The sequence below is a fragment of the Aulonocara sp. 'chitande type north' Nkhata Bay genome, linkage group LG3 (assembly GCF_057382095.1).
Source record: "Aulonocara sp. 'chitande type north' Nkhata Bay isolate Kocher_YH1m ecotype deep benthic linkage group LG3, A_spYH_male_GT1.1, whole genome shotgun sequence".
Classification (NCBI taxonomy): domain Eukaryota; kingdom Metazoa; phylum Chordata; class Actinopteri; order Cichliformes; family Cichlidae; genus Aulonocara; species Aulonocara sp. 'chitande type north' Nkhata Bay.
In genome coordinates, this window is record NC_141346.1 from 41741751 (window position 1) to 41756087 (window position 14337).

Sequence of the window (14337 nt, forward strand, 5' to 3'; positions counted from 1 at the left end):
GAGGCCTTGGTGCAGCCATTGTTCAGCTACTTTTTGTTAAGCCTTCACTTTCTCCTGATTGGCTCATCTACTAAAACCAAGTTTGGAATAGAGGGTGGGCGGGGCTTCTTAATCTGAGAACAATGTGACTGACATGACATTTTTGGAATACCCTCATTTCATTGACATCAAAAATGTTGTTTTGAAGCAGATTTTGACAGGAATTACTAACTTGTTAATTATTTGCTTATGTCATTCAGCTAACTGATTCTTAAACTGTTTGAATCAGCATAAGAAACAGAAAAAACCATACAGCACAAAAGTAAGCTAGGCTAATTGCCTCCTGAAGTATTTATATTTATCTATGTAGACTGTACGAGTTCCTCGGTTCTGTCGTCACTAAAGAGACGGCTGCCTTCACTTACACACAATCAAGTAGTGAGCAGTTTCATGTGGGAACTGTTTCCTTTCTATTGAACCGACCGTGTCACTGGGCAGAGGGAAGCGTGCACTGAAGTGTGACAAGAGGCACGTGTTTCTAGCAGGAGTACTGGAATAATGGTGTTCTCCGGAACTGAGCTGCAAAGTTAGCTAGGCTGCATGCTTCGTTTGCTTGGTGAATGTAGCTTGGCTATAAAGAAAACGGTTCCTACATGAAATTGCTTTCTGTAAACACTGCTGCAGTAAAACCTGGGAGGGGCACTTTCAGCAGCACAAGGCAAGTGCAATCTGGTTTCATTACATTCAGGAGAAGAGAGATCTCTGCAGCCAATACCTGCAAACTTAAGGCAGCCTAAATAGGATGGCAGCAAGAAGGAAAAGAAGAAGAAAGAAATTGATATTTCGGTGTTCTGCCTCTTTAAGAAGGCCCATTCTCACAAATCTGAGGAAGGACATATATATTAAATATTTCTAGTGTAGCTAATCACAATAGTTATTTTTTCTCATGCAAAGTGGCCACATACTGTTATCAGCACTTTACATGCCATTATACAACAAAATCTGCAGTGTATGAATCCCAGTCTTCATTCAAATATCTGGATTTCTTTGTGTGTATATCCAGAGTGGGCTGGAGCAGCATTACGTGAGCATACTATACCTCTGTTTCCTCCGTTTTATCTTGTCCTTTAAACCCTTGTGGGGCTCTTCTTTAGCACCTTGGTCCTAGAGAACACAGCAGAGATTAGCATCAGATGAAAAGGAGGTGTCCATCTTTCAGTCAGACACAGTTATTGTCTCGGTGCACTAAACTATGTTAACTTTAGCAGCGAGGTGACATTTCTATTAACCTCAGGGGGCAAGCTGAAACGAGCACATTTTACACTCTGTGTGTCTACAGTGACAGCATTAACACTGAGAGGGAAGTTGAGTGTGCGGACTGCAGCCGAAACACCGAAGATAGCGTCGAAGATCTGAGAAATGTCTGTTCCTCTTTGGCGAGCTGCTACTCACTGTCCAGTAGTGGGAGTGTACGCTGTCTTACCGGAGCACTTTTGGGGGTGTTGAACAGGAATATTTCACCGTAGGGAGCAATAGGCGTCAGGGTTCTTTGAAGTGGAGCTAAAAAGGACACAGAGACAACACGATGGTGGTTTGTCACGGCACTGACACTTGCAAAACACAGTGTGAAAGCCTAAACGTGGTGCTTGAAAGTAGAAAGCTTAACTGGATTGTTCCAGTTCAATTTTTAATCACTCAGATGTTATAGTGTCCTTTGATTAGACTAACTCACTGATCTGAGCAAACGTGTCAACGATTGATCCGTGCAAGCAAATACACCAATTAAATTTCGCTTCAGCATGCCTGTGTTTCTGCCTCGGCCCTCATCCTAACACACAAAATGAAAGTGCGGTCCTCGCTGCCAAGACATTTCTCTGTCTGGGCTCCTGCAGGGACCGTGGTCGGTGGAAGCAAAGATGAAGAAGAAGAGCGTAGAGACTCCGGCCAGACGCTATTAGTCTGGAGACCCCGGGCCACCCTGCGTGGGCTGCTGCCTGTCACTGTGAAAAATGACGCCGCCCTCTCCTGAGGATTGTGAGGGCCAGAAGACGCCACCACAGGGCTGGACACACACAGACACGGGTGGAGGAGCAGATATGCGCGCTGACAGTGGCGTACAAAGATTGAAACACCCTCGGACATGTAAAGACGCCTCGAGACAAACACAGACATTAAAAGGATCTACAGCCATTTACGTAGACACTCGCACTCCTACGGACATGAATGTACTACTTTTGAAATCCTTACAGACACACACTTCCAAACAATGCAGCCCATTACCGAAGTACACAGAGGGCACGGTAAGCTTTATGAAGAGGTCAATTTACTTGATGACAGAATCCACTCCAACAAAGTCGCCTTCTCCACAGAGAGGCTTGGTGCGCAGATAGCGACCATCAATCATCATCCATCAGCCGACCTTCAGGCCACTCATGGGTCTCTCAGAGGGCCGTCAGATGCCGCTGTATTCAATTCCTGTCTGATTCCCTCTACTCTTCCCTCGCTGGATCGGTTGCCAGCTTCTGCATTTGTTTCTCTGCTTCTTTATCTGCTCATGAGCAGACTGTCAAGTCGCAATCTGGGAAACGATTTAGATGCAACCAACAGCTTGGTGTTAGCGTGGAGATTATTTTGTTTCTCCTGTCTTTACGTTGGGGTGTTATGGGTTACTTTGTTATTACTTGTTTGTGACACCTCATTGCTGAGCAGGGAGGACACGGAACTGAAACTGCATGAATTCAAATTAGTCAACAAACAGTTTATTTGGTGCACTGCTTCCCTAAAGTTAGCAGTGTTTAAAGCATGAAACTCTACAGCACTGCTTTACTAGCTAACATTTAAATCTTTTTTTTTACTGTAAAAGTTTATTTCTAATTCTGTACAAGAAAAGATTAATTTACAAAGTAATCTACAATAAGATTAACTAGAGAGGCCTTTATTTAGTGCCGTTTAGAAAATGTTAGCATGCTAACAAGCTAACAATATTAGCTAACCTTATTAGCTAGAGTTACTTCAGCTGTTCAACTGCGTGCTAAACAGCTAACTACAGTGAAGCAAGGTGATTTACACTACTTTGAAGGTGGGAATCTAGTGTTGCGCTGTACCATATCATATCATTCACAATAATACCAATGTAAATTTAAATAAAATAGCAATATTTTTGCGATGCATTTACATTGCATTTACATTACGTAGTGTGGGCATTTATGAGAAAAGCGTGGGTGTGTCTGCCTCCAAAAATATACAGAGGAAGCTACTTGAATATCTTCCCAGTGTTGCCAACTTAGCGACTTTGTCGCTATATTTAGCGAGTTTTCAGACCCCTTGTCGCTAAAAAAAGACGTGAAAGCCCGTATCGCTTTTACTCTCAACAAGCAGCGGGTGCTGTAACCCAGTCAGTTCTTCTTTTACTCTTTTACTCTTGTCGTGGCCTTTTACGTTCCAAACACCAAAAAAGTCCAAGAAAAGGCCGTGGGTGGCAACGGGAGGTTTGTTTTAGAACGTTTGTTCTTAAAACTTAAAATTAAACTAAAGTTAACTTAATTTGCTTTAACAACTACAAAAGTGGTCAAAAAATCATTTTCTAACCCTCCCGTCTTCCCATCTGACATTTGGCAAACAAAAAACAAAAAACCTCTTTACCACACCCATCCAGGGTGCTCTTAATCTCTTGATTAATTGGAGGGTCCATAAGCTAATAAACCAATCACTTTCCAAAAGCTTCTCCAATAAAATTAATTACAAATTTACATAACAAAACTAGGTCAGTATATTCTTACACCTTTAAAGAAAAAACAAAAATGAATACAAATTGCATTTTATAAACATTCAACAAAAATAGCCACAACAACTCTTATGCTGTTTTGTGGATCACAAGGTTTAAAACTACTTATAAACACACACACACACACAAAGTAACTCCACCAGAGTGCCAATTTCGGGTCACTTTTGCCGGTCCAAGCCCGGGTAAAGGAGCAGGGTTGGAATTGTGACAAAAAAAAACAATAATTGCTAAAAGAAATTTAATTTGTAGTTCTAAATAAACTCTAAATGCATTAAGGACGTTTTTTACTCACTTTATGTCTCTTCCACGATGTTATTTCTCTCTCCAACAACATAGGTTATAATTAGATTAGCATGACCAATTATGCAAATTAGGCGATGACGTCATTTAGCGACTTCTAGCGACTTTTAGGATAACTAATAGCGATTTTCCTTACTGAGGAGTTGGCAACACTGTATCTTACGACAAAGCACAATACTCTTCAAAATATGAAAGAAAACCGCTTTTGCTTTGAAACAACTAACACGTTTCACCACTTGAGGTAAAGACACACAGTCGAGTAAATCCGGGCTGTGAAGGAGGAGATACTGGTGATGCAGCTGATGTGCGACCCAAATGTAATCCAATCACATAACCTTGCTAGCTGCACGCCATATGACAGAAAGCGCAAATGGTCTTTAAGCAGCTGGTCAAAAAACTTGACCCAAGGCTCAACATCCCAGGCAGAAAACATATTTATGTTTCATTATGTGAAAATGTTGTGCAGCTGCTAATGAATTACTATGCCAACTTACTTTAGATATTCTTACACTAAATTAAAATCTGCCTAGGCTGCTTTTGTGCTTATGTCTAACTTATGCTGGGTCATTACCACTGGTTTTTTTTTTTTTTTTTTCAGATCTACCATTTATCAGCTCAAACATCCAACGACATGAATGCTTTAAAAGCATCAACATCAGCTCTTCTCTGACAGCATGGTGGGAGTTTCTAAAATTGATGGAGTCTTCATTAATCCCATGCAAACGTACACCTATCTGGAACAACCCTGACATATTACAAAACAATGATATGATAAACTTTTCAGATTGGAGTGGTAAAGGAATCAAATATTTAGAACATATACTAGAAGGAACAGAATTTATTTCATTTGACGGACTAGTTACACAATATGGGATCAACAACAAAAGATTTTTAGAATATCAACAAATTAAATCCATAGTAAAAAAGAAATTTAAACCGGGTCAAGTTGAACTACAAACACCACCAAGTGTGGTTCAATTTCTTACTCTTAAAACCCCCAAATTACTATCCAAAATATACAGAATGTTTTCTAAAACAGGGTCATTACCACTGTACTATAACGTTGCTGCTGTTGGCACCTTGTTTCAATAGGTTTAAAACGTCAAATTAAGAAGTGTGCCATCATTGACAGGAGCTTGATGGAAAAGGATGAAAAATCTCCTTTATTTACTTACACTTAGAAGTAAATACCACTGTTATTCTGAGTTTTCTTGAACTATAAGCTTGAGGCTATATCACCCATGTTCACTCGAGGGTTTACAGAGAATAGTCCAAAATAGAGAAAGTATCTAGTGCCTTGTTAGGGGAAGGTAAGTTAAGAACAGTCAGACTGCTTCAAGCCAACAGAAAGGCAACAGTAACTTAAACTCCTGAGTATTGCTGCTGATTGGAGGGTACCCATCTTCCAATGGCTGTTTCCAGTAGCATTACACGCTATGTCTCAAAGTTCAAATCATCTCTTGACAGTGACCATCACTCAATCAGTGAGTGGAGGCCATTTGAGAACAGCCAGTTCTCAATCCAATAGAGCACCTTTGGGATGTGGTGGAACGGGATATTCCCATCATGGATGTGTAGCTGACAAATCTGTGGCAACTGTGTGACACTATCAGGGTAGCATGAACCAAAATCTCAGAGAAATGTTTCTAGCACCCTGTTGAGTCTGTGCCACAAAGCAGGTTCTGGAGGCAAATGGATGCATATACATGTCCAGCACTTACAGTAGTGCATCAATGTGGCCACTGTTTCAGTACAGGGTATTAACCTTTGTAGTTTTGGTTGTTTGTCTAGCAGGTCAGCTGTTTCCCTGTTTGACTTGTTATAAATGACAAATACACATAAATAATACAGGTTTTCTGGATGAATTAAAAATACACATTCTTAAATTATATATTTAGGAAAAACTACATGAAAATTCTCATATTAAATTTATGGAAAAAACTCCTAAATTTAATTTAAAGTAAAACGCAATAATACTAGTTTTACTTTAATGAAATGTGGCTTCCACTTGCTGAAACTGAGAAATTGTGGCTTTCGAAATGCATATTTTAATTTTGAGAATCAGCTTGTAAATTGCATGATTCATTTCCTCTTCTGCTGCAGTGCAAGACGGTTTAACTGTGTTTATAAGTAAAGATTTTAATTTAAAGGACAGCATTTTGCAGGTGTCACAACGTAGCTTTTAATTACACTTCAAGACATTGTTCTCATTTACGGTTGAACACACAGAAACTGCAGTCTTCATATTGCGAGTCAGCAGGTTCACACTGTGACAGCCCAATCTCACAGTTTTGTACAAAGGAAAATTCATACACTCTTCTGTTAGTGCCACAAATCCCAAACACGGATTCTCAGTAAACAGGAACTTTTCATCCTCTGCGAAAAGCTGGCGTGTCTTATCCCACCCCCAGAGTTTGGCCTCGTTCCCTCCCTCCCCTCCCAGCCCTAAGAAGTGGTTTACAGACCGCCACTCATCCTCTGAGACCTCTGCTAGACAGCCTAGTGTTTACCAGGATTTCTGCAGGCTGGAGTGTGGCGTTATGTATTTAACAAATTCTGTATGATTCTTTATCTTTCAGCTAGCAAAGCCTAATGTACTGATCCTTCGAGAGCACGATCTCACATTTGGTCTGCCTGATACAACTGATGCAGTTTGTGCAGAGTGTTTTTGGAAACCTTCAGTGCAACAATGGTGTCACACTTGGAGAGCCCCTCTCTACTTAGAATAACAATTTGACTTTTGACACTCTCTGCTCTGATGCTGTTGTCCCACCATCACACTGGTGAGCAATCCTCTGGTGTAAACTTAAGTCACAGCCTGCAAGTTAATTTCCTTGAACAAGCCTTTAATGAGATCAAACCCAGCTGACTGTCGTCCTCAAGCTGATTCAGTACAGCTCAAAGGAGGCTGCATAATGAACAACGCACCTTTGCTCAAACTTGATAGCTGACTTAGAAATAGCAGCTAGTGTGCATACTCATCTTCATTTTACACATCAAGCTTTCTTGTGTGCATTTTTTTAATCGTCAGCATCTCTGATAAGTTACATAAAAATTTCATAGATTTCCATTCATGCATTACACCAGTTGTACATCAGCAAATTAGCATTTAAACTGCATCACGGTAAGCATGCTAACTGTTCGAAGCAGATGTGATTTTATCTGCAGCATCAGTGTATTACAAGCATGCTTTTATCTGCTATCGTCTGATGAGTACAGTTAGTCGTGTTTACGTCTGGTCAAGCTACTGCATTATGCTTTTAATCTGATAAGGGCGATTGCTTTGGTTTGTCTGCGCGACCAGAGCATTACCAACACGGCGACGGTCACCAGCATCGCTAATCTAATGTGAAGGTAAATAAAGCAAAAAAACCTCTCGGCATCACTGAATCAACACAGATCCCGATGAAAACTCAGAGGATATGTGTTAGTCTGCTTCTTTCTTGCCAATTTGCTCGGAAAATAAACTTAAAGTATCGTTTTACACAAAGACAGAGTGCCTCAGTAGTTTTCTATAGTTACACATGAACCACACAGCATCTAGTTTTCCTGAATTTTGTTCTTTGTACTTCTACCTGCCCAACTGAAGAACACCTGTCAGCTCAGCCATCAGAGCCACGCAGCGCTTCCTTTTTTCTTCTATTTTTTTGCCAGCACAGAATAACTCACGCCTACTCGCCACAATACAAACTCAGCACTTCAAGTAATCACTTCAAATGAAAAGCCCTCGCATCCAAGTGAATGTGTGTGCCAACTTTAAAGAAGTTCCATCAAGGCGTTCAAGAGATATATACGCTGAAGCGAAGGCGATGAAAACACAAAAAAGACGACTAAACGGAGTTGTCTTTGTACCATAAGACACTGAGGATTATTTATTTATCAATCACCATCAAAATGAAACAAGTGCAGTAGTTTGACACCAAGGTTATTAAAGTTAGCTAAAACTAATTCAAGTGTTGAAACAAAAAATAATAATAAAAAAGCGTAAAGATTAAAAAGAGTACGTCCTTAGTTTTAGTATTTGGTCAACACAGCAAGATCAACACATGATTTCTGCTGTGACATTCAGATGGTAGTATCAGAATTTGGTGTAAACCACATAAAAGCATCAATCCATCCTGCCTTGTATCAGCAGCTCAGGCAGCTGGTGGTGTAATGTTGTGCGCGATGTTTTCTTGTCACATTTTCGGCCACTTAGTACCAAATGAGCATCATTTAAACCCCAACCTGAGTATTGTTGCTGACCATGTCCATCCTTTTATGACTACAGTGAACCCATCTTCTGATGACTGCTTCCAGCAGGATAACACACCACGTCACAAAGCTCAGATCATCTCAAACTGGTTTCTTGAACCCAACGATGAGTTCACCATACTCAAATGGCCTCCACAGTCAATGAATTTCGATCCAATAGAGCAACTTTGGGGTGTGGTTGACCAGAAGATTCGCATCCTGATAACTGTGTGACGCTATCATGTCAATATGCACCAAAATCTCCAGCACCTTGGTGAATCTATCCCATCAAAACGTAACTTTTTATGCCTCTATAAGCCAACGATGAGTAACCCTTGAAGCTCTTTTCTGAATTGAGAGATTTCTGATATATTTTAGGCCTTCTTATAGAATAACTTGACTGGGTCAGAAATGAGTGAGGGTGGTCTCTGCCTATGCAGCTATCCTTTGAAAAGCCCAGATGGTCGCCAAACCATGTCTTTATTGATATATACTTATATGTTAAATAGGGCTGCCACGATTAGTCGACTAGTCACGATTACGTCGACGACATATTTAATAGTCGACGCGTCGTTTAAAGCCTTGTAAGATCCTGAAAGACGCAGGAATAAGTAAGTAGGATTTAAGAGTGTAATAACGGACTGAAACAGAAGATGGCAGCACTGCATGTACAAAGATGCCAGCTGCCGTTAAACCCCAAAGAAGAAGAAGCAACTCCGGTATCGTAGCTGTGTCCAAATTCAGGGGCCGCATCCTTCACAGGGCGCATTTGTAGGCCGATTGTGTTACAGTGACGCGACAAAGTTAGTCCAAATTCTAAGACTTCTGCAAATGCAGCCGACAAATGCGTCCTACTTTTCCCCAGATTTGAAGGATGGGTCGGGCGTATGGCCCAACCTATCCCAGAATTCATAGCACGGCTCAGCCAATTCCAGTTTCCAACAATGGCGGCAGCTACTTAGTTTTAATATTACTTTTATTATTCTTTCTAGGTCACAAAATAAACTTTTAACATATTTTCGGGCGAGAATGTAGCTTTGTAAACCTCAAATATCTGCTCGGTTTATCAAGACACCACATATTTGTAAAAGTGCTCCGACGTTTTCGGAGACGTCTGTTACCCACCAGCTCGATAGCTAGTCGGGGTTCAAGGCTCACTAGAGCCGGCGAGAACAGCAAATCATTTTCAAACCCCCCGCTGTCTTTCGCTACTCAGGTTAAACATATATAAGTCACTTAGATAACTTAAAAATGTTATTGTTTGGCTTTTTTCAGTGTTTTATTTGTTCCTGAGTAAATCGGTTCGGCTGAGATTAAAGTTATAGTTTTGACACAGCTGAATAAACGTCAAACAGAAAACTGATTATCAGAAGTGTGAGATGCTTGAGAATATACTCCGGTGTCCTGTTATATTTTAGATAGCAAGGAGCAGACGGCTGAGTTTATTAAACTCCACTGACACAATCTGCAAAATTCATCAAAAGTTTAATCAACTATCATCTTGTCTTTATTTTTAGTGAGCACATACCTTAAACACTTCAAGCTGTAAGCTAATGACAGTTATATGAGAGCAGATGCTGCTGGTGCAATAAGCTGTATGTTTTACGTCCAATGGATGCACGATTCGATTAGTCGACTAATCGCAAAAATAATCGGTGACTAGTCGACTATTAAAATAATAGTTTGTGGCAGCCCTAGTGTCAAACTCGTCATTAAGGGTGCGAGGTAGGCTGTCTTTTTGGAAAAAGAGTTATGAAGGTGGTCCAACATAGTAGTATCAAGGTGTAACTAATAAAGTGATACTTTTTTTAATTCAAATTAGTGAAGACCCAGAACAGTCTGCTGTGCTGCTGTAGAGCTGATAGAGAAGCACTAGACAGAAAACTGCGTCCTTAATGAGATTTTAAAATTAGAGAGGAGGAGAGAAGGTGTTAATTAAAATTCTGCCAGCCTCCAGTAGCAAGTTTTGATTTAATACAACAATCATTCTGTGAGACTGCACTGCTTGTTTCTCATCTCGGCATAAACTCTTCAAATATGCTTGGGTAAAATGATATGTCAAATAACGCCTTGCTAGGCCTTGCTGTGCAGGGAGTTTTTTACTTGCTAGTCGAGCTCCTCATTTCCCTGCTCTGGGACCGTCTCGGCTCCCTCTCTTCCTCCGTCTCTCTCAGCCTGCTTTGCATCCTTCCCCTGCTCGTTCCTCCCAACCCACTTCACTGTCGTGCCTTTCTCTCAAGTCTCACTCCCTGCCTTGTTCCATACAGAGAAGACGTTGGAAAAACAAGACCGCCAGGAGACTGCTGCGGTAAAGGCACGCGGAACAAGAAAGGAGCGTAAAGGAAATGTCAAAAAACGCGGACAGAAATCTGTTGATTCGCTGCGAGGGGCGATGTTACCATGTGGTCACATATGGTCCCAAAAAGACTGACACGTTCAAGGGTGTTTACCACATATTTGTACAGACTGTCATCATAGAAGAGCATCACATAATCCTGAGAGAGTGCATCTACTTCAGGTGGCGGGGCCGACTAGGTCCAATAAACAGGGCTGGGACGGATTCAAAAACATATTTGTAATGGTTGTACTACAAGTCTGTGTGCTGTTAGCAAACTTGAACAACTTCTAAAAAACTTTGGAGAGCACTGTGACAGAAATATACACCAGGGTCTCGCTGAGGGACAAGATGTGAGAGAGCATATTCCCTGTGAGATCACCTCTTGAAAAGGGGGGTGCCGGCGTTTCCCACGACACCAGCCTCTGAACACCCTCACCCCACCTACGCACTACCCCTCATCTCCTCTCCCTACTTTCATCCGGGCAAACAACAGCACCGCTGCTGCCTCTACTGTGGAATGAAATATTCATGGCAGAGATAAAGCGGATGCAGCTGAAAGACTGTGTGTACCTTTCTGTATGCCGTTTGCACCGGTGGGACCATCGGAGCTGGTTAGGTGTTCAGGGCTGGTTGTTTGCGATGGCGGTGCGCTGAGGAGGAAGAGGGAGAGAGAAAAAAATCAGTGGATTAGAACCAGCATAGCAGCACGTGGGAAAATCTGTGACACCACGTAAAGGCCGTTAGAAAAAGAGATGCGGAAGTCTGAAAGTTAGTTTCACAGTTTAAAAGTACATCAGTGAGAGAGATATTAATGCGCGCGGATTGCAGATTTGAACATGAAATTAGAGGCCTCGGGTTCTCCATCAGTGTAAATCTGAAAACAATGAGAAAAAGATTTGCCTTTGCATTAATTCCTAGCACGGCAGCATGAAAACACATCTCTCCAAGTGTTTTTGCCTTTGTTATTTGTACTTGTTTGATTTGGACCTAAAAACCGCTCCTAAACTTTTGTAAAGTCAAACTTTCTGCTTATATGAATAGTTCAACATTTGGGGGAATTGACTTGAAAATGTACTCCTTGCTGAGCGTAAGAAGATTGAAGTGTACCTCTCGTGGCCATGCAGAGAATATGAAGATACTGCCAAAGACAAAAACTGAAACTAAATAAAATACATAAAGCACACTCCTTTATAAAGATGTTAGCTGTTTCAGGAAATAGTTAAATAAAAACTATGATTACATTCACAGAGTCTGAGTTTAGACACGAAGCGATCCCTAGCAGCAACAGCTAGCTTAGCTACATCCTGTCGATGATTATGCCGAGAAAAGAATTTAAAGAAATGGAAATAGCTAGCTTCACTCTGTACAGATGTTCAAAACCTTCCTATTAACACAAGCAAACCAACAAGTAGTATCTTTTTTGTCACCAACGTAGGGTAAACATAAAGCCTATACCAAAAGCTAACAAGCTACAGCTAGCACAGAGCATCCAACTGCCAATTCGGAGATTTCCTGGCCTTTAAACGATTGAAACAGGTACACGTTGGCTGGGCTCCGTCTCAGTTAGGATCACATTATATTATTATTTATGTTCTTTCAGCTGCATTAATCATCTTATTTACTTTATTCTTTATGTATTCGCTGTTATAAATGGTGACACCAACAAATAAGCAAATAGCTAACACTTCCCCAGCAGTTGGTGAGGCTTTAATTACATATCTGTAACATAAATATTCAAACTACTGCTACCAACTGCTTATCTTACCACAAATGCAGAGTAAACAACAAAGCTAATCGACTACTTATAATCCATTTATATGGTTTTCTTATATGTGTTTTGATTTTTTCCTTCTTTTTTAGAGCCTTTTTTTGCTTATTAATTCTATAATTAACAAAAACATGTTCGTATTGTATCCAACTCATGTGAGCCTATTTCCCAAAATGTCAAACAAACACCAAATGAACTTAACTGCAGTACCTGTCCTGAAGTGGCACCGTGGTTGGATTTGGGATTTCAGGAACAGGCCGGTGCCTGAGTTTGTAGGAGCGACTAAGCCTCTGACCAACAGGAGGATTTAAATTGGGCGGCCTCTCATAAATTGAGTTTTCAACCATTTCACCTTGAAAACCCCCATCGTCACCGGAACAGGCGATGGAGTTCGTGCCATGCAACGGATCTTCTGTAGTAATCTCTCGATCTGGTATTTCAGAAGCGGAGAGGGACTCGCTGCTGCTGTTGGAACATGCGGAAGCAGGCAGGCAGGTCTGTGCAGATTTCTGAATGTTCTTGGGGTTACGTGGGGCTGGTCGAGGCGGGACGAGGTAACTGCTCCTTGGAAGGTTTTCAGCTTTTTCTCCCAGTCCTGCTCCTGGAGGTAAACTCTGACTTGCTTCCAAATCGTGATTGCTCTGTTCCTTTGGTTGCTGACATGATGCCCCCCTCTTTCTATCTTTCAGGAAGATATGTCTTGGGTATGGCACTGGCTCCCTCAAGTTCTTTGCTCCATCCTCTTCACTTTCATCTTCCCCTCCACTCAGCTGCTTGAACCCCAGTGCCTCCAGACTCCGGAGGATGCGTCTACGGTGGCCTGTCGGCAGCACTTTGAGCTCAAGAAGACTCTCTTCTGTCAGGTCCATGCAGTCTTCCAGAGATTTATAACCTCCCTGATGGAAAAACGGGGCATAGTGAGACAAGCGGAGGCTGGAGAGCCACTCCACGATCTCTTTGCTGGGCTCTGGAGCTGCAAACATCATCCTCTAAACCCACGTTTGCCACATTGGGGAGACTTTTAAAAGGTGGAGAAGGCCAGCTTTACTCTGTAGGTAAAAACAAAAAGAGAGAAAAATAAATGACAGGTAAAGCAATCCACAGACAAGACAAGTTCCAAACTCATACAGTATTTAACATATAGAGTTAGGTTCTTTGCGACAAGCTGCAATTTCCCAAACCTATAACGGATTTAACTTACAGAGAATTTTTTAAGTGTTCAGTTTGATGGTGTTAAACAATTCTGGCTATGGAAACGTGACCCAGTTTAAGAAAGAGATCAATATTTTGAAAGATACTAGCACTCACTTCTTATTGAGAATTAGATTAAAAGATCAATAAGGTCAGGCAATTTTGCAACCGGAAATTAAATATTTGCGAAGACACGCGCGTCTGCTCTGCACAGAGAAATGATTTTCAATCGCCATTTACAGAAAATAGTGCAAGATCACATGTAATATGCACCAATCTAACTATCAGTTCCTTTAACTTCGCGCTTTCAGTTGTGCTTTATAGTTATTTACCAAGGTGAATTTTCAAAGACGGAGACGGCTAAAACTGCGAAATAAAACAATAAAATAACCAAAACAATCGCCTCACAACAAAAAACAGCTAATGATAGAGTGGCCGGCCATCAATCTTACCCTCCAAATCAATTACAACTGAATTTCACGATATCAGATTTTCACTTCCCCATTAATGTGGTCCCTGAAGTGAGTTACAATAAATTTCTCTGGATATGATGATATTTCTCTACATATTGCTCACATTATTGTTGTAGTCAGATCCTCCTTTACGTATGGTGGGGTTTTTGGGGCCAATGCAAACTCAAAATAAAAGCAAATGACGGCAACAAGAGAGGTACAAAAATAGCTGCACAGAAGCATATAAAAAAATCATTGCACAACTAAACAAAGCAACGGGCCCTCTGTGAAC

The 14337-nt window shown here is 41.1% G+C and overlaps 1 protein-coding gene and 1 long non-coding RNA gene across 3 annotated transcripts in view; one reads left to right on the plus strand and one right to left on the minus strand.

Annotated features, from left to right (window-relative positions):
* arap2 (ArfGAP with RhoGAP domain, ankyrin repeat and PH domain 2) overlaps window positions 1-14337 on the minus strand; it is a 169763-nt gene that overhangs the window by 152878 nt on the left and 2548 nt on the right. For both annotated transcript variants that reach the window (XM_086281238.1, XM_086281236.1), the window contains exons 2-5: window positions 12613-13451; window positions 11205-11284; window positions 1463-1539; window positions 1079-1143 (exon numbers count right to left, since the gene is read on the minus strand). In XM_086281238.1, coding sequence (XP_086137364.1) covers window positions 1079-1143; window positions 1463-1539; window positions 11205-11284; window positions 12613-13388 — 998 coding nt within the window. In that variant the 5' untranslated portion in view covers window positions 13389-13451. The remainder of the gene's footprint in view (window positions 1-1078; window positions 1144-1462; window positions 1540-11204; window positions 11285-12612; window positions 13452-14337) is intronic.
* On the plus strand, window positions 11939-13696 carry LOC147335705 (uncharacterized). Its single transcript, XR_015127010.1, has 3 exons — window positions 11939-12170; window positions 12845-13009; window positions 13092-13696. It is a non-coding gene; the product is annotated as an uncharacterized LOC147335705 (long non-coding RNA).